This window comes from Eurypyga helias, unplaced genomic scaffold, assembly GCF_000690775.1.
Source record: "Eurypyga helias isolate BGI_N326 unplaced genomic scaffold, ASM69077v1 scaffold281, whole genome shotgun sequence".
Lineage (NCBI taxonomy): Eukaryota > Metazoa > Chordata > Aves > Eurypygiformes > Eurypygidae > Eurypyga > Eurypyga helias.
The window spans coordinates 2822-23592 of NW_010228666.1; the positions used below are offsets into that span (position 1 = coordinate 2822).

Here is a 20771-nt window from a genome sequence, read left to right on the forward strand (position 1 = left end):
CCTTACCCTAAACTTGAGGAGGAAGGAATAAAGCATTTATGAAAGATCTAGGCTTAGGTGGCTCCCAAGCCAGCTGGCCTCCCGGTGCTTCCTTGCTGAAGTGCAGCATGGGTGACATGGACATTACTGTCTCATTTGCTGCTTCCATTAAGAGGTTGGAAACAGCAGTTTGGATGATATGCCCAAACGGCCTTGAAGTGAAGGATCTAGAGTGGTGTCCTCACTAACTGTATTTTAAATACCTGTGTGTTGTCTAGGTTTATGTGCTCTGTTACAGTTGGAGAGATACAGAGAGCATGTGGAAATAACTGTGCAATGGTAGACTTTGGTATTTTAAACTAAGCAATAGACCATATATGTATCTCCTCCTTCAACTTGCTGAATGCTTTGCTAAGAGGAAAGCTTTATTACAGACTCAACAACAATTCTCCTCAGTTATTTTTTTTTTTAAGGTCTATACCCTATATGGTGTTTGTTTCTGTTTTCTAAGGTTCAACTTCTTAAGTTTATTAATGTTTTCTAGTGAACTCGATGATGACTTGCTTGGAGAGGATTTGCTAACTGGCAAAAAGGTAAGAGATGTGCATTGAAGTGCATTGTTATGGATATAGAAATGTCAATAACGTTCAACTTACCCACTTCAGTTGTTTGGTATGGCCTTTTATGTATTTTAGTCGCCTCCCCAAAGCCTGACAGCCACAGGTGCCTGAGATCTGCCCTGTTGCCAGAGCACTCTGCACCCCAAGCTTTGTTTCCTTTCTGAAATACCTCCAAGTGTGGCTTTTTAAAACAGTGCTTCTAGAAAAAACCCTTCTTTTTTTTGGAGATACATTCCTCCTCATAACACGCAGTTCAAAAAGCAAATGGTTCTCAATCAGTTTCTCTGTAGCTCATATTGACTAAACAATTATGCCTCCTGAATGCTGATTAGCATTCTGGAGAATACACTTCAACTGCCAGTTTCCTGTCTATTAAAAGTTACTCATCAAAATACCATCAGTATTTACCAGAGAGTAAATAAAAAAGCAATCAGTGGTGTCTATTAAAGATCCACTCACTGCACACAATCCACTAGACTTTGTCTAATGAGTAGGCAGATTTCCACTTCTGCAGTGAGGAAAGAATACGGGAACAGTTAGCACTGGAGAACATAAACGAGTTCCCCTCTGTCTGCTATTCCTCACTCTGATACCTATTTCCATAATCAAAACTATGAAAAGAACTAAATCTGTGTTTGGATTTGCCAGATATCTGCAGAAGAAGACAGGGCTTGTTGGGTATGGACTCATATGATGGAGTCGTAATCTATTTCTTGGGAAATTTTCCCTGAATTATTTGGCCTAGACTTGCTTTTACTTAATCTCATCAAGTACTTTTATCTAAATCTACCCCTTCTGCCCCTGTTACTTTAGAGGATAGAAATAATGTTGCTGAGCAAAACTGCAGTTATCTCTTTCTAGTTAGTAATTATTAAAGAAACCCACAAAAAAAATCCCCAACAAACTACTGAAACTGGTAGATGAATTAGGAGTTCAGAAGAGGCATGACACCTTACTCTCTTTTTTTCTTCACTTACAAACTAATTATGTTTTTTCAATTTTCTTCATATTGTCATACCCTTTCCTTCAGCCTCCTAAGTATCTCTGCTTTCTGTAAACTGCAGTAACTTAGTGGTTTTTCTTGACTTGCCTAATGCATCAGGCTCACAAGGCAGTTAAATAAGCACTAAAGCTAAACTTTCTTCCTGGTATTTAAGTGAATTCTTGTCTTTGGGGATGCATCAGTGAAAAGTGTTGCTAGCTAGGCAAACTTGAATTTTGTAAATTGCCATGACACTGTCAAACATTTATTTCAGATTTGTTGTCTTGCATAGTATATTTTTTCTCATCAAATTAGGTAATTTCATTGAAGATATGGTCTTAGTCTTGGATCCATTCTTCAGAAAGAATACTTGGTGTTCAGAAGTTTCAATATTTTGAGTACCTGGTTAGTTAAAAGTTTTAATTCTTTTTGATGTTCATGATTGACTTTTTCTGAAACCTAGAATCAGTCAGACTTGTCAGATGAAGAGCTGAATGATGATCTTCTGCAAAGTGACAATGAAGAGGAACAAGAATTTAGGTATCTCTTTTCCATGTCTTATATTTTGAATAAGTAAGCTATTAATGAATACTACTGCTGATAACGAGTAACTAAACTGAAGTTATCAGTGTATACTTTGTTTTGCTTTTTACCTAGCCAGCTATTTAATGATGTATACGTGTGTTCAGTAACACTGTAAGCATTTCAGTAAAATGATTGCTTATTTGAATCTAACAAATTTAACTGAAATCTATAAAAAAAGCTTATAAACAGCATCATCTCCTATGAATTTAAAATTATTTATAAATACTTAATAGCTCTTGTTCTGTGCCTTCTTGGTATTGTTGTAGGTTTCCTTTTCTGCCATCTTTCTTTTAAAAATTTACCTTAACTCGAATACCCTGAGGAGGGAAGTGTCATAGTTAAAGGCTTGATTTGTGGCTTAAATATTTGGATACAATTAAACAGCACAATATTTCGTAGAGAGTTTATAGGCTTGAGCAGGTACTTCCATGGGTGTTTACCAAGGATCCTGCTCTGTGAATACCTTCTGGTGACACAGCTCCAAGACAGAATTATGGGCGTTACAAGTCAAAATGTACGTCCTGACGTTTTTACTTTTCAAGCTGGACTGAAAAGGGAAGGAAGATGCTTGTGATGCAGAAGTGATGCAGTACTGCTGCTGCTTTTAATGACCTGTGTGGTTGCCAGCTTTTCCTTCAGTTGTTGCATGCTATGCAGGCGTGTTGTCTGAAGGGGTATGAATATATATGTAATACACTGTATGTTGCTGTGAGAGATCTTTTGGCTGGAATTAGCATAAGGAGTCCTGTCCATGTGTTGGATTGATGAGGGTGTGGTGAAATACTTCAGACCATCAATATCTCCGTCGGCTGCTGTTTTCCTCCCTGCAGGGGTGTGGGTTGGACTGTTCCCTTCAAAATGAGGAATCCCAGTTACAGTCTTTCTGTTTCTTCTCTGGATTTCCTCCTTGTGAGCCCAAGGCATCAGGGATGGCTATGTGACTGCACAAGTGATGAGAAAGTATCAAAAGCATAACAATACTGCTCAGTGGAAGCAGGTTTCTGTAGACAAGTCCTATGTTTTTAGCAGTCTTATTGTCAGGGAGTGCCTTCCCCTCTTTTTTTTTCCACTCCATTCATTCCATTTATGCCTCTCTGGTTAGGAGAATAACGATAATCCTGTGTAATGTCTTCGTTTTTGTGTTAAATCTTCTCTGTGTTATAGATGTAAATAGCTCAAAGCTGCCTGGATCTTGTTCCCTCAAACTTAATGAAAATAGTGAATAATTGGAATGTAATAACAAGTATTTTTGTTTTCCTTTTACCCAGAGACCTTGAATCAAGAAGAACTTTTTTCCTCTGCTTTTATAACTAGTCTGCAGTTGGTTAGTTGCTCTTTCATGTGTTGGTGGCACTAGCTATTGTAAACAGTAAATCCTGAGGTTTGCTTTTTCTCCAGAAGACTTGCCAGGTTTTTTGTCCATATTTTTTCCTAGTGTCTGTGCCATTGTGTTTACTGAGTTAGAAAATATCTTAAGCATTTAAATGACAGTTCTTGACCATGTATTTTACATTATCTTAAGTAGAACATTAAATCTGTCACAAAAATGTAAGTTTGAACTGAAGATAATCACGAAGGAACAATATTAATACATTTAATAAAAAGTAATTTGCTAGCTTATACTGGAAGATTGGGAAAACAGATGCAGTTATAGTAATCTTGTGTATTTTTTTGTTAGTCTTTGAATTAAAATTGAATCCAGTCTGCTTTGGTTACCAAGCAGGAGTTTTGCCAGTTTGACCTGCTAAACCATCTGGTTGGTTTGATTCCCCTGGTCAAATAGCCTGCAGCTGGTGATAAGCTGCAGTACGGTATGCATTGTGAGAATGTGACATGGAATCAAACACTGGGGCGGTATAATTTTGTCTACCAACTTAGAGAATTTGTATTTGTTGGCTTTGTTTTGCTAAATCTTTGAGTAGTTGACTTATGCATCAGCCTCTGAATTTTTCTCTCCCCCCATATCATAGTTCTCAAGGTGTCACAGTTAGCCTCAGCGCTACATCGGGCCTGCTTACATCATATGAACTCTCCGAGACCATCAACAATCAATCCATAGAACACGAGTCTGAGTATGACCAAGGGGAAGATGAAATTGGTTATGACAAATCTGAAGCCCCTGAAATATATGCTTCAGAGTATGCAGAGGAAGGACACTATGAAGGCAATGATCCTGAACTGTCCGAAGACCAAATAGAGTATGGGGAAGAGCCTGGAGAAGATGATGAAGTGCTAGACCTTGAAATCAATGAACCCTTAGATGAATTTCCAGTGAGTTTCTTTCTATTGTATCTTCAAAGATAACATTGCTTCACGTGCATAGGGTTTTAGCCTGATTTGAAATCTGTTTACCTCCCTAGGGAGGAGGGGAAATTAGACCTATTATCACTGTCTGCCAGTTTCTTTATCTAGGCTGTGACAAAGTTTGTGTTGACAGCTTGTTTGGCGGTAGGTAATGTTCCTTTGTCATGCTGGAAGGCAGTTGAGAATCATGACCTTGAGGATTGTATCCTTAAGGAAGAAAACAGCTTTGTGTGGTGGAGATACACTGCCAATTGTTAGAAGTACTTAATGCAAAAGCTTTTATCCAGGCTTTAGACAAGATCAGATAAAGTCCTTCGAAGGTGAAAAGATTATTGACCTGCTAAAGACATCTTTAAGGTGCTAATATCCCAAAGTGATTGATGTCCTGCTCGTTCATCCTTTTTGTAACTGAGAACTGTCTAAACCTGAATAAAGAGATTGGAGGTTAGTTCAGAAAATGTCACCTGCATAATTCAATATAATTTAAGCAGTGTGTTAGAGAACATGCACTGGCTTTAATTGCTAGTGAAATGATTTAATCTTAATTAGATCTGCATGTGATCAATGACATATTTTAAAATACAAGCGCACTTACTTAGGAAAGGGTTCACTCCTGGTTTTTGTTCAGAATCAAACCCGTTTATGTGTAAGCACTTGCAGGATGTCTTAAGAATGTTTGTTTTTGATGGAATAAAATCTGGTATGTGCTATAGGTGCATGTTTCCTTTGGTAAGAAAGTACTGCAGTATTTGTTTCATGAATAGGATGTAGAAGTACGGAAGTAGGTTGGGCAAAGAGTAGTAGATGGGCTCTTTATGATGACATTCCTAGGATCTGAATGAAAACGGTTTTGGTTACAGTTTTGATAATATTGAAATTGTTGTCTAGTCAAAAGTCTCGCTAATTATACCTTACGATATGTCACTTAAAATTGACAGTTCTGATAGATGCAATACTTCTCTCTTCCAGTTCTGGGACAGTAACAGTGCAGATGGGTTTGCAATCTGTCAAGTGGACTATGTCTTTTCACCTTCTTGTGTTACTGCCTTAGGATGAAGACTACATGCAGTCGTATAATGAGCAAGCAATAGAAGAGCAAGAAGAATATACAGCTGATGAGGAGCTGGAAGAATCCCAGACAATAACAAATGAATCAGAAGAGGTATGTTTAATGGAAATATGAAATAAGTAGTTGTTTTGGAATTTACATATTTAGATTTGCCTATATTGCGGGGTAAGAACTGATGCAACTTTGCCAATGTTGAATTATTGATGGTATTACTCTTTACGTAAGATGAATTGTGATAGCATCTATATTGTCACAGGCATCAGATCCCCTCTCCCCCTTTGGATGAAAATCGTAAGGGAGAGCTCAAAATGTCCATATTTAATCTTAGCTTCAGCATTCAAACTTCAGGGACCCTCTTGGGTGGGAGAATGATAGTACTGCATGCTATTTCTTAAACCTCTAACAGCTGTGGTGCCTCACTTCCCAGATGGATAATTTGCTACTGTTGGGAGCGTGGATACATTTCTCAGGTATCCCAGTTTGAGGAGGAACACGAGCATAGAAGGTTATGTTAGAAAGCCAAAGATCAGCTTATGCTACAAATTGTCAAGTATATGTTCACTGTCTGTAGCCTTGAACAGTGTATCATACCTGTTATTAATTTGCAGCAAGTTTTTGATGTGGGATTTTTTCCTTTCCCCACCAGGAATCTACTTCAATATTACTTTTATTCCACTTCTTAATTAAATAGGATTGAATGGATTGCCTGCTGAGAAGTGTAGTCAGAATGTGTTCCCTCTTTGGAGCTTTAACTCATCCGGAAATTAATTCCTTACAGACACAGCAGTGTTCTTCTATGAAGTTCTAACAAATGGGTGTGCTGTGATAGGCTTTACTTGTATCAAACTTATTATAATAAAACAACATTCTTGGGTGAGTGAAGAGATGCAGTGAAAGGGGCCACCTGTGTTTGGTCTTTGCTGTTGCAAGCAGGACCTCTTACACCAAATATACATTAAACATAGGAAATTTACTATTTCCTAAGTATTAAATCTACCCTTCTAAATAACTGTGAAACACTTTGCTTTTTTCATTTGCTGCATTACATACACTTTCTTTCTGGTGTTTTTAAAAGCATCCTGATGCATTTGTGCTGTCTGCAGCCACAGTCTGTATGAGATGATGAAAGTGGTGTGCATCATGTAAGATTAAGTACATAGCTGGGATTCACTGTCAAACTCGCTGCTTTAAAAAAGCACAGCTTCATTTTTAGAGTATGGACTAGGGAGAATTCTGTAATAATCATGTCTAAATTTGTCCAATTCAGAATTAAATTCCTCTCATTCAGAAGATAATATTCATTTGAGTTTTTAATTGATTTTGTTAATAAAGCTTTTGGAGAATATTAATCATGTGACTCACGTGATGTGAACGTTTTGACCACATCTTTATTCAGTTAAACTACATTCTGTCTTTATCCTGATGGCTTGCAGATTGCTGCAGGTTTCTTGTCTCCAAAGTAATACCATCTTTTTATTCCTTTATTATTTCATATGTAGCTTATTTACATTTGTCTTTAGGCGCACAAATGCACTCTCCAAATGAGAATGCCATCAAGAGGGAGAACCTTTCTAGAGTATGTGCTGCTGTTTATTACATGGTTAGATACCTGCCTCCAGCTCTGAATAGTTTTCTTTATACAGGTGTGTATTGGGTCTGGCTGAGACGGACCCTCCTAGTGCTGTGCTTCTGAGTAGTAGTTAGAAAGGTGTTGATAACACACCAGTGTGTTGGCTACTGTTGAGCAGTGCTGGCACAGCATTGGGGCTGTGTCCCCAACATTTACCCCTGCAGGCTGGGGGTGGGCAAGATAGTGGGAAGGGGACACAGCTAGGACAACTGACTCAAACTGACCAGAGGGATAATCCATACCATACAATGTCAGTTGAGCAATAAAAACTAAGTGAAAGGAGGAGGAAGGGGTGGGCATTCTTTTTAAGTTTGTTTTCTGCAGCAACTGCTACAAACACTGGACATTGCCTGCTGATGGGAAGTAGAGAATAAATCTTGTGTTCCTTTGCTTCCACCTGAGGCCTTTGCTTTGCTTTTATTAAACTGCCTTTGTCTTGATTCATGAGGTTTTTTCCATCTTATTTTCTCTCCCACACCATTCTCCTGAGGATAGAGTGACTTTGCCAGGAGTCTGCTCTAGTGTGGGCTGCCCACAGGCTCACAGCCTCCTTCAGGCATCCCCTTGGTCGGGCTTGGAGTCCTCCACAGGCCTGGGGCACCTCTTCCTCCTCCTCCTCCATATTCTCACTCCTCTCTTTTGCTGCATTTGTGCAGTCTGTCGCCCCCTGCCCCTCCTCTCAAACACATTATCCCAGAGGCACTACCACCGTCGCTGATGGGCTCGGCCTTGGCCAGTGGCGGGGGGGGGGTGTCGCTGTTGGCCAGTGGCGGGTCTGTCTTGCAGATGGCTGTCATTGGCTTTGTTGGGCATAGGGGAGGCTTCCAGCAGCTTTTCAAAGAAGCCACCACTGTAGCCCCACTACTACCAAAATTTTGCCATGCAAACCCAATACACAGTGTTAATTTAAATCTCACTCACTGCTTGTAAACAAGGGTAATTGCTGGCATTCTCCTGTAGAACATACAATGTAAGAATGGAGCGCTAATAGATGGGGTACATATAAATGGCATTATTATTTCTTGATTTAAAGTGGGCACCTGAATAACTTGAGAGTGTACTGATAAAGTGTTTGCTAGTGTTGTAATTTACCACATTAAAGACAAATAAAGCCGTTCATTATATTACATGAAGAATTTTGCAAAGCAGGGGAAAAGCTGACTGGCTGGGGAATTGGAACATGATGGGGGAAACTGGTGAATAAGGGAAGTGAGACACCTGTTAAGAGTACAACTCAGGCAGCAGATGTGAGGAAGAGGCAGGAAAAGTTTGTGTCCTTGGCAAGATCAGGTTCAAGACATGCTTTTTTCCCTTGATGTTTAATTTGAAACAGTGGTTAGAACACTGATTTTGAATAAATAACACTCTGGAGCTTCCTTGAAAAATGTTGTAATGTTTCAAAAAATACTTCTGCCTTCCTAAGGTGCGAAGAAAACCCCAATACCCAGAAGTTTCACCAGCAGATAGGTGTGGTAAAAGTTATGTGAGTTATGTCCTAAATGTTTTTAGAATAATATCATCACTAATCATTTCTATGATAGGTTCATAAAAATGTAACCTCCTAAAATTAGAATTCATTAATTTCTTTGTTTTATATTGGAACTACTAATCTGTGAGATCTATCATAGAGGGTTTCTCGTTGCAGAAATTTGAACCCTGTCTTGGGCTATGCTGTTAAGAAATGATGAGGACTTTAATCAGGAAAACATTTCCCAAAGAAGTGCTGCATACTGCTTGTCTTCTGATAGAATATAGACTTTGGGGGCTGGGGGGGGAAGGCCAGTGTGTCTGTCTGATTTGTTCCGTCTGTGTTTAGCCAAAATTTACGCATTTTAGTTATTTTCTTCAAGTTTGAAGACAATACCTGTCGGTGTGGAGGAAAAAAAATGAAGAGTGCAAATCAAAATAGCCAAGCTTTAAACATAGGTAGAAGCTCTTAGGTTTGGGGTTTTTTTTTATTCAATTTTTCATCTGTGAAGTGGAGGTGCCCTTGGAACAGGTGTAATATCCTCTTACATGCTCTCCATTATTTCTTGATCCCTTAGGACTGAGCAATTGTTGCTGCTTCAGTGTGAGATTGGTAGAAGTCTCCACTGCTTATTTTACTAGCTACTTAGTGGAAGTTCTTTGTTTCACCTTCCTAATGTTTCACGTGGAAGCAATCTAATTTAGCCTTTAAAACGCTTACCTGCTTTGTACATCTTGTCAGTCTCAGGCACAGAGCTCTCCAGAACACTTGTCAGTCCCATGTTTAGGAGAATCCTGTGCTAAAATCAACATTTATCATGCTGAATAAGTGGGAGGTGTCCCTGCCCATGGCAGGGCGGTTGGAACTAGATGGTCTTTAAGGTCCCTTCCAACCCAAACCATTCAATGATTCTGTGCATAGTGTTTCCTCCTGCTTTCTGCTGGCTATGTCTGTCATCAGTCCTGGAACTGCCTGGTAAGCTGTTTGGGACAGGAGCACTCACTGTTGCTCCATAGCAGATCCTAATCCAGTATGGGGACTTCTGCTTAGTGACTGGGATTTATGGTGTAATCGTTTAAGGAGAATGGCAGAAAAGTCTGACCTTGCGATAGAAAGTCATTATTTTTCTTTGTAATGAAGAGTCAGCAAAACTCCTCGGTGGCTTTGTGCAAGGTGTCATGGGAAGTGTTAAGCTCCCTTTGGGGAGAGCTGCTAAGAAGCCTTGTCTGTGACCAGTTGAGTGACCTCAAGTGGCTGTTTACGTGTATGCAGAGATACTGTGGTTAGCAAGTATTAAATAGAACCCTGTAAGTACTGGTGTGTATTAATTCTGTCTGCACTTGTCTTTTCCTCTGTAAATTTATTTCAGAACATGGAATCCATTCATATATAGCAATCTTGGCAGAACAACTCATCGTGTTAGAGTGGTGGTTGGAAAAGACGATACAAAGTCTTGCACGCTACAACTATTGAACAAATTGCAGGGGAAGGGTGTATGCTCCTACACAGCTCCGATAACCTTTCCTGGAGCTGTATGTAGAGACCATATGGTTGGCTGTCAGACATGTTTGTGTCTCCATCGCAACTAATACAAATCCCTCAATAATACGTGTAATCAGACTTGGACATGGGTCAGCATTCTGGAGCGCTGCTCTTCCTTAGTGCCTGCATTTTCATTAGCTCCTTTGATTTTTTTTTTTGGTCTCTGATATTTAATGCTGGTATGGCTGTTGTTTGTTAACAGGTGGCATGAGCATAATACTGATGAATAAAGTGAGTTAGACCGAAAACTGCAGAATTGGTGTAAATGGCTAGGAATAGAACAGTGCTGGTCTAAAAAAATTTGAGAAATACTCATTGTTGCATAGGAAAGTAGCTGTCTTGTAGTCTGTTACAGCTTGCTTTATTTTTTTTTAGAATGGATATACTTTTTCCAGAATGAATAACTGTCAAAAAGCAACAGAATTTCTGCAGATATTTTCTGTAGCATTTCATTAAAGCATTGCAAAAATTTACAGGACAATGCAGACTGCATTAACTGTTCTGGTCCTGATTCTGCAGGCTGACCCACACACAGACCCTTTGTACAAGTAATCCACCTGTAAGTGCAAAACTTACATGGCTAAGACCAGCCTTTGGATGAAAACTGGAATTCCAGCATAGATTATTAAGGGGTGTGGGCATAGAGTGTGGGGTTTATACTCTTAAAGCAAGAGGCTCAGAGCATGTCTCACTAAAAAACAGCCACTCGAGTTCCAACTTCCAAATCCTCATCCTAAAGGGAGGGTTTTTAAAGACAAGCATTGGGACAGTAAAATTATGGGGCTTATGGTAGTTAAAAACATAGACTTGATAGATGTGCTGCTATTCCTTTCTCTTTTGGGAGCCTTTCTTTTGTAAGTAAAGTGCTAACCTTGTCTTTCTCCCTTGTTTTTGTTTGTTTTTTATTAAACCACTTCAGTGTCTCTTTCCTTGCTAACATCCCTCCTCTGTTCCTTGAGTCTTGACTGCCTGTCCTCAGAGGTGCTTTCATTATACATGGATATGTTAATCAGACCAGTTATGCTTAATTTGGGTTTACTTTTGAGGTTTGAATTTCTTTGTTTTGAAGGTTTTTTGCCTGCTATCCTGTCTGTTGTTTTCAGCTGTGGTTTTTGATACAATAAAGTCGTTATATGAAAATAAATGTATCTAAAAAAGAAGGCTTAAAGCTTTTAGTGAACTCAGACTATTCTTCTAGCTACATCTAAGCATTTTTGTGAGGTCAGGAAATATAGTGCTTGAATGTTTGCCTGGAATGGATAAAGCACATTCTGGGATAAGGAAGTGATGAAATGAAAATAACTTGGGATCAGTAGCCCATTAAAGCCTGTAACTAAGTATACAGGTCATCTATTCACCAGACCAAAGTTGGAGGAGCTTTGAGCTTGACTTCCTATGGTATATGTATGCTTCAGTAGAAACTGTATTGCCAGGTTCTGTCTCTGATCTTACTTTCCATGTTTGGTTTTGGTTTTGGATGAAGCTGGGCTCCTGGATAAAGAAATTTGCAATCTCTTGCACCATTCTGCTGTTAATTCTCTTTCTTGATTTGTGACTTAGTATCTGTCCATCTGACTGACACAGGCTACGCCTTTTTCATATAAATTACTGCACTGATTTGGTTAATTAGAAGATTAAACCGTTTTTCACATGTTATTTCACTTTTTTTTTTAACTGCCCTCAAGCAACATAAAAGTAACAATGTATTTAGTGGCTTTGCAGTGAATTAAAATGCATGTGCAGGCTCTAAGAAATGAGTAAGTGGGCTGGTACAAGAAATAACCAAATATTTTATGAAGATCATACTGTATTAGAACACTTCTAATTTTCAACTCCAGAAATCAAATATAACTTGTGTAACATTCTGAACATTAATTTTATCATGCCAGCACAGGAAAATTAAATTCGTTTTTTCTTTTTATTTCTTTTTTTAAATTTGAATGTGAGTGATCCATTTTCACTGGGGACATTGTTTCATCTAAATAAATGTTCTCAATAAATGAGAGAACTGCAAGTAAATGAGGACATGGGAGTCGCATTCCAATATAGAAACCTAATATGCTCAAATTTTACCCAATCCTGTTCTTCATCTTCATCAGTAGCTGAATTAAAACTGGGAAATACTCAAGGAGTAGAAAAAGTAAGACAAGTCCAGTTACACATACCTGGAGTAATAAAACTAGGATGTAAGGTTATCTTTTTTTTTTTAAACAACATGCTATTTTTGACAATTGTTAGCAAATGAAAAAAGATTTAATGTTTGTATTACTTGAATCGGGTAGTACCCCAGGTTTGTATCTTCATCAATTCAGTGATAAAATGTTGCTCTGTTTGCAAAAGGAGCCACTAATGAGATGGTGGTTCTACCTGAAGTTTAAGTGTTCCTGTAAATGTTGCAGCATATTGTTTTTTCACAGTAGATTTTACTGTGTCACTTACTTTATACTTCTTATCACTATATTTGTAAAAAAATTCACCAGGCTCCTAAATGTTCACTAAGTTATGAATGGGATTAATGTACAGTGTCATCAAAACTTGTACAAAGGGTCCTTTAAAGAAAGCTTTATTTTTTGACAGTGGTCACAAACCAGTAGATTTTTCAGTTCCTATGTCCTCTATTTTGTGATTCAGGCAGCTATTGAGTCTCTGGAACTTCAACAAGAAACAAAAGAAGAGTCTGATGAAGAGGAGGATGATGACGAAGAGTCTGGACGATTACGTTTCAAAACGGAACGGAAGGAAGGGACGATAATTAGGCTCTCAGATGTGACAAGAGAAAGAAGAAACATTCCAGAAACTTTGGGTGAGGTTTTGTTGCAGTGGGCTATTTTGAAGAGCTATAATAGAAGAAACTAAAAGACAGGCATGACAGAACTTCTAGGAAAGAGTTTAATGGCAAAAGATATAGTTGCCTTCTAACTTAGGCTGGCCCATATCGAAGTTTTCCAAAGCCGTTTGTGTTATGTTGTAGGCTGTGTGCTGTCTCCTTTAAGCACACTGTGTTTTGACAAACAGTGCAGCGGTGGTTCATTGAGACTGTTGCGGTGTTTTTAAAAGCTTTCCTGTTTGCAAGCAGCAGCTATCTGATCTGTGCTTCGCTGTGTACTGTGGTGGAACACGTTTTAAGGAATTCCTTTGGACGTTCATCCTTGGAAGATTTTCAGTTGATAAGACAAATCTTGTTACTTATGTTCTGCTATGCAATACCTGCGTTTTTGCTGTTTTCCCCCAGGAACGTAAGCATGCTGTGAAACTGTTCTGTTCCCAATATTGAATTGGTCTAGAGAAATTGTAACTGGCTGGTGAGTGTGTTAGAAAAATATGGAAACCCTTGTTTTCTGGGTTCAGCTTTTCTAACATGGAACAGTCTGGATCTCTTACCACCTTGCTTCTTTAGACAGTGTCTGAAGGGCATATTTTCTTCATATTTGAGTAGCATAACAGAAGTTTGTTTCTCGGAAAACTGCTCTGTGTAGCCAATGAATTTGCCACTGCTAGTTCAGAAGAAGCAGTAGATTTGTAGCTTTCTTGCAGCTAGTTCAGAAGAAGCAGTAGATTTGTAGCTTTCTTGCAGCTGCTGTTTTTGTCTACAAATAAAATCGCATTGCTTTATGGTTTTGAGGGTTAATTTGAACCTTCATGTCCCCTGGGTTCTCAGGTATCTGATACTGGTGCTGTACCTGCCCCCCTGGGGATAGCTGTATTGCCTCTTCATGTTGGCCCTAACGGTGGTGGTAATAACAATAAGTCAAATTTAAAAGGTGATATTAAGGAGGTGGGCAGAAAGTAAGTTTTGCTTTCAGAATGGTGTACGATTCTCACAGTTTTGCTACTGAACCAAGCTACCAATTCAAACTATGGAGAAAGAGCCCTGCTCTCTTGGAGAGAATCAAGATATGCAAGAGAGGTAGACTGGTGAGGAAGGCAAATTGTCAGATACCACTGAGGGAAGCTCTATGTTTTGATGATACTTCAAGTTTTACCAGACTGTAGGGATGGCTGGATGGCCAAAGCCAGGCTGGATGAGGCTTTGAGCAACCTGGTCTAGTGGAAGGTGTCCCTGCCCATGGCAGGGGAGTTGGAACTAAATGGTCTTTAAGGTCCCTTCCAACCCAAACTATTCTGTGATGGATTCTGCACACGGGATTGCTTTAAGATGGGTGTCATGCAGCTTGAGCTTGGAAGCTGTGTGTTTGTGCTTTCTTTCCAGATTGAGTTAGTGTCTTTGGGACAGCAGAACACATACCTAGATTGTCAGAACTCGTCATGATGATATTTTCCTCTTACCTTAAAAGACTTGCTTTGCAAAGGATGTCAGTTCTAAGGATTTTTCTCCAGTTGCATAACCTACGAATTCTTTCATTCAGTTGCAAGGAATCTGGGCATTTGCTTTGCCTGCAAATGTTGAGAAGCATTAGTTCTATAACAAAGATGTTGTGGCTAAGAGGACTTATGAGCAGCAAGGAGTCAGCTGCAGAGGCTGAACCAGACTTCCACAGTGGTGTTCATGGAGGCCGTGTTGTGCTGAGACGTCAGTGCATGATTTTGATTCAAGGTCTTTCTCATTTGTTGCTCGTATTTAGGAAAAAGCTCTTCTTCCAGTTTCAAGCAAAGTGTGTGTTAAGGGCCTTTATTCAGCATTGTTTTAATAATCAGGAATTTATTCTGATTAGAATAAGGCTGAAGGGAAGCCTTTAGAGGCACAGAGTAGTCTATATGAGCAACGGATGTTTTAGCTGAGGTGCATTCCAGTTGTGTTTTCAACCATAAGACCGTATTTCTACATACCACATACAGATGGTATCGTATTGATATGAAAGGTGTGGGTGGCTTTACAAAACAGAATAATTGAAAAAAGTGCACTGGAATAGCTAAATCTCTGCACATAATTGCAAGGTAAACGACATTTGCATGCATTTTCATCTATCTGTATATTTACTCTAGAGTTTAGTGTAAAGACAAGACCAGCCAAGAGGAGAAGACATGTAGTGGAGCTTGACTGTTAAAGGAACAGTGTCTAAAAACTATTCAGAATTAGACTGATTCTGTGTGCTTTTAAGTAATATGGGATGTGGCTCTAAGATATAAAAAAAAGTCATGCAAATGTGAGTGATTTTATAAACTAAAGAGCTTTTTTTTTTTAAATGTTGACAAAAATACAGTCTTGCTGTTGTGAAATGGTTTCTATTAATCTTAATTTGTTAATAGAGACCAAATGATTTTTTTTATATAAATACCTGCTTCTGAGATTATAGAGCAAATTTTTACAGATGCTGCTGGTTTAAAAATGAAACTTCATTGCAGAGCTACATCTCCTTACTTTAAAATCTGAACATCCTTGAGAAAACACTTAAAGAGGAATTAACATTTCAGTTGAAGTTACAAACGTAATTTCCATCCTGTCACATTTTGGTGACCTTTTGTGACAGCTTGTCTCTATTGGAGGAGTGCATTCTTACTTGCTGATTAAAGATGTCATTTGAAACCATTTTATTACCAGCGATAGTGAAATTAATCTTGACACTTGGAGACACTAGAAAAATAATTGCTGATTCACTGCATTAACTGTGTGTGTGAGAACTGTACAGTCAAATGAGAATAAGTGTGTGCTGGTTAAAAAAAAAAAAAGACTATTCTCATGAATGTACCTGGGCTCACTCTTAAACATTTCTTTATTCAAGATAATGCAAGTAGTGTTTTGGGAAGACTTTAGAGGAGAGTTATTTTAGAACAACTCTGCAGTTGATTTCTAGAAATACAGTTTATGTCATCTTTGAGAAATATGTAACTTTTTTCAGTGCATGTAGCTGAAGTCTTCCTGGAGTTGGAATTGTCATTACGCTCTGGATTTAGTTTCCCATTAAGGAATATGAAGAAGAAAAATGGCTTTGTTTGACATCACTAATTAAAATATTCTCTAATTTAAAAACCAAAGCAAAACCATACACTTAGGCACAGCCATTTGTAAGGTGATAACAAAGGTTATTGGATGCGATAGTACTTTTTATGTCCTGCTTAGTTGGCTTATGTTCACTCGGGTAAGTAGTGGCTGAGATTTTGTGAAAGACTAGAGCATTAAAATGAGTGATTTCACTGTTGTCCTGTTGCACTATGTGCAGAAGTGCATAGTGTGGTCAGGTTGCAAGTCTGGATAGTGGAGAAAGGAAAAAGTTAAAACAAGGGGTAACACTTGCTATCTCTCTCAATTTGGATGGCAAATACATGTAAATGCATAGGTGGTTTTTTATAGCTGTTCTGGAATGTGATGTTTTTTTTTGGTGTAAGCTTCTGTATTATCCAGGATAATAGGGCTTCAGGGATTCTCAAACCTGGGGATTTGAAATGCTGTTGTTCTTGGGGAGCAACCCGAGACAGATGTGACTGCAGAGACTTGTGCTCAGGGTTGATGTACCCAGGAGCCGGTGGCTGTGCGCTGCAACAGCCTGCACACGCTGTCCAGGGGGCATGGCAGCATCCAGCCTGGATCCATGTGTTCTGATCAAAAGGGAGAAGCAGTGGGCCTATTCATGTGAAAAGGCTGTGCTTTGGAAGAGTCTAGGGAGGGAAGGAACATCTCTTCTTTCTCTGCTTGTCACCTCTCTTCCCAGTTAGCAATCTGATCTTGCTTTCTGGGAAGAAGGGGAGTATCTTCCTTATTCCCCTTCCTGCAAACTGTGTTCCACACTATCTCCTTCCCTTGATCTCTGTGTGTGGCACAGTGTTCTCAAATTCAATAAACAGCCCACCTAATAATTGAGCTGACTGTATATTTTGCTGTGTGGTGACTGAGCAATATAAAGCACTTGAGGGATTTCTGAGTTTAGGTCACTCCATGAGTCTTCACTTCTGCAGTCTGTCTCTGAGGCTCTGAACCTGCACTTTGGCATGTAAGCAAAATTCTGAACCCTGTTGTCTTTGGTGGCATGTTGTGGGGAAGTATGCTTGATGTAAGTTGTCTTTATTTTTTAAATCAAATTGTTATATTGTACTTCTGTGGTCATAGATGTGGTATGAATGTAATGATAGTTGCTGCGGTGAATTCATGAGGGGTTTTTGTTTTGGTTGCGATACCTTTTCCAAGATATTAGATGCATTTTCACTTTTATGGATGAAAAACTGAATATGTAGACTATGTGGCCACAGTCTTTAAAGTTTAAGAACTTTTGTGTCAAGTGAGTAGGAAAACAATTTATTAGTTTTCATTTTAGAGAGTGAAAAGTACCTGCACATCGAAATCATCAGGATGGACTTTGCCCTGGATGCTGTCATCTCTTCCCCAAGCTTAATCAGCACAGCCCTCTGAAGTAATTTTGTTTAGAGCAGCATATTCTTTCTTCTAAAGTTGTTTCGATTCAGTGTCCTTCCATATGTGCTCCAGAGGCTGAGTCTCAGACATAATCTTGCCTTACAGGAAGCCTAGCTCCATTCCCAGGGTCAATAAGAATTGCTTTCCCCACAGGTGACTTCTAATCTGTTTAATAGGAAATAGCTTCTTATCCTGAATGAATATCAGTGGCAAGTACTTGTTGTAATGACTGACCTTTGCTTTTCAAACTACCTTGCTGAGCCTGGGGTTGTAATGTAGAAGATGACAGAAAAATTGCCCTTGGAAAGAAAAAGGAACCTTTCCAACTAGAACCATGCCCCAGGATGCCCTTTGGGATTTGGATCCTCTATGGTTAAAAGCTATTGCTTTCCAGTGTAATGGCACCATTTCTTCCCATAAGTATATAGGAATTAGAGGTCTTTTCCTCCAGAAGACCAACTGAACACCCATATTAGCCTTTTCACACCTTCAAGCCTGTGAAGAAACTAGACTTGCTGCAGTTGTGGACATGTTTTCATCCATGACAGCTAAGAATGGAGGTGGTTGTTTTAGTTGCATCTAATGCTTTTGATTCCTTTGGACAAGAGTACGTTTGTCATTAGTTTCCTCAGAAATCCATAGTGTGCACATTTAATACCATTCTAAGACTCGAGGGAGTGTGATTCCTTGCCCCTTTCTAAGCATGCTATAAGATTTTCCTGATAAAGGCTGATTGTCTTGGGCTCTGCCAATGTCCCGAGGCAGGTGTTAGGGCAAAGGTAGCATTGCATAGCAGTATCTGGTATGATTGCAAATTAAGGCTTTATGCCACTTAATTGCAGAGTCAGAGTGGAGGAAAAAAAGCGGTGGAGAAACTTGTCTCATCACCAATGTTCAGAAACTAAATAGGAAACTACATGGCAGATCCTGTTTTTTTTAAGAGGCTATCATGTTTACTGCGTTCTTAAACAACGGGTTCTAAACTTTTAAAAATCCCAAAGCTCCTGCTTTCTGGAGGTGCTGTGAATACCTCTGAAAAGTGGGACGTGCAAATTTACAGTCTTTGCAGCTTATTTGTGCAGGTAGTCTTTGTAGCCGAATAAGAACAAGTGCCACGCGGAATGCATGGAACTCCCCCTTTTCTGCCCTTCTGTCCATCCTCAGCTTCAAAGACTGATTGAGGTTACTTATGAAGATGTTTTAAGGTGGTGGTTTAAGTAGCTTTGGTTGTTAGACACACAAGATATCTTAGGTTTTCTAATTGCTAAATTTTAGTTTTCTATTCTAGATGGAGAATATGTGGTGACGTGGAGGCCTTGTTGTAGTGTCTCAGTGGCTGAATACAAGCTACTTTTATTCTGATCTTCAGATACAGCCACTCTGTGTAGGATTAGCAAGTAAAACCACTTTGTCCTGAAAAGTGGTCCCTATACCCAGTCTTCTTTAAGAGCAGGCTTTTAAAATGGAACACTGGAATTATTGCACTAATTGCCATTTATATGAATTCAAAATACATTTTTATTTATCGGGAGTGTGTTCTTTGTAGAGTAGTTTAATTTTGCCCTGTTAGAAGCAGAGTCACAGCACAGTGGTTTTCTCTGAATGTTATCAGCATTGTCCAAGGTTTTGAGCTAATTTGGCAGTCTTTGAGTACCATCTTTTCTCTGGTGTTTACCTGTGCTGGGAGTTGGGTGGGTGTCACCAGTGACCATGTATTTGCCTTGAGCTGAGCACAGATTTTTGAAGTGTGCTCTCTTACATGGAATTGTCACTTGTAAAGTAGAGCTGGTTCTCAAACCACATACAGAAGAATAAATTTCCAATATATTGGAAAAACACTTCAGCGACCAGAAAGTCCTCCTTTTGGAACAGGCCAATGTGCAGAAGAGTCTGGCAGATAAAATCTGTTTATATGGAAGGCTCAGCATACCCTTTACTGTAAAGTTTATTGGAGGTTTCATTGTACTGCCTGACATCTCTGCAGATAAGTGAGATGTTGTTTCAGATAACACAAATGTGAGGGCCTACAGCCTCTTCTTACAGCATAAGGGAAACTTCAGTAGGATTAAAAAAAACCCAACTAAACCTTTTAGTTCATGTTTGTTTCATTTATCTGCTGGTTTTTGCCACTGCAACACACACAAGTATCTGTGAGCTTTTTCCTTTTAAAGATGTCTCTAATGAAATGTTAACATGCCACCTAAAGGAGATCAAAGTGCCTGCAAATTTTGTTAGTTGCAGGGATGCTTCTGTACTTCTAGCAATGTTGTTTTTCATTACATTTTCTATCTTTTCAGCATAAAGCTAAAATATTTTTTCTTTTAACAGAACTTTCTGCAGAAGCCAAAGCAGCATTACTTGAATTTGAAGAGAGGGAAAGGCAGCTTAAACAGGGGCGGTATGGCTCAAGGAGAGGAGGGCGAAGAGGAGGCTCGGTTATGTGCCACGGAATGGGAGAACAAAGGAGAGACAATGACAGGGGAAGAATGAAGGATCACAGGCCTGCACTGCTGCCAAACCAGCCATCAACAATGGTACCTTTTCATCCTTAGTGTTCTTTGAACATGCTTTCAGGAAATTAGGGAGAAATGCATTCCAAATTATGAATCTTCACACGGGTGGAATATATAATCCAGTGTACACTTCTTGCTCTTTCAGGGCACTGCTAGGCAGGGTGTGCCTTACGTTACGTGATGATTGTGCAGATGTGCTTAATCCTGTTACTGTCCTCAACTTGAGAAATCTCAAGGCCTCCAAATGAAAAGTGGATTTTTGAGTCATACAACCTACTGGTTTGCATAAGAATGGAGGAAAGAATCAGTTCCTCTGAGAAGTCTGCTATGTGCAGCGTGGGAACATGTTAAGTCCCATTTTAGTAATTTAATTTAAAAAAGTTCTGTAAAATATTTCTTGTTGTCAGACTAAGATTTTTGCTTATACTTATAAAAACGCCTATCTATATACCTGCCATCCTTCTGTGAAGGCAGATAAAACCTTAGGAAGGTAATCACCACTAGGTAGATTATTATCTTGGGATTTCAGATCAATTTAGCTTTGTTTCTCTTTCTCCTGATCGCACAGTTTATATCACAAACTTAAAGACGTTACTTTTTCCATCCAAAAAAAACCCTCAGCAAGTGTGATCAGGAGGTAGGCCACACTTACTTTTAATGGTTATAAAATGTACTGGAAGCTGAGATGGTAGAACAAAGCCTGTGTATGTCTTTGCAGGACAAGGTCATCTCTGTTAAACAAAGGAGATTTTTTCCAACAGCAGTAGCTCTAG

The 20771-nt window shown here is 39.1% G+C and overlaps 1 protein-coding gene across 1 annotated transcript in view; it reads left to right on the forward strand.

Moving 5' to 3' along the window:
• Positions 1–490: 490 nt before the first annotated feature.
• LOC104515740 (RNA-binding protein 33-like) overlaps positions 491–20771 on the forward strand; it is a gene marked incomplete at both ends in the record, with an annotated part of 44155 nt that continues 23874 nt past the window's right edge. The window contains 6 exons of the mRNA XM_010159832.1: positions 491–572; positions 2045–2121; positions 4137–4437; positions 5522–5632; positions 12811–12982; positions 19814–20019. Of these exons, the coding sequence (XP_010158134.1) occupies positions 491–572; positions 2045–2121; positions 4137–4437; positions 5522–5632; positions 12811–12982; positions 19814–20019 (949 nt within the window). The remainder of the gene's footprint in view (positions 573–2044; positions 2122–4136; positions 4438–5521; positions 5633–12810; positions 12983–19813; positions 20020–20771) is intronic.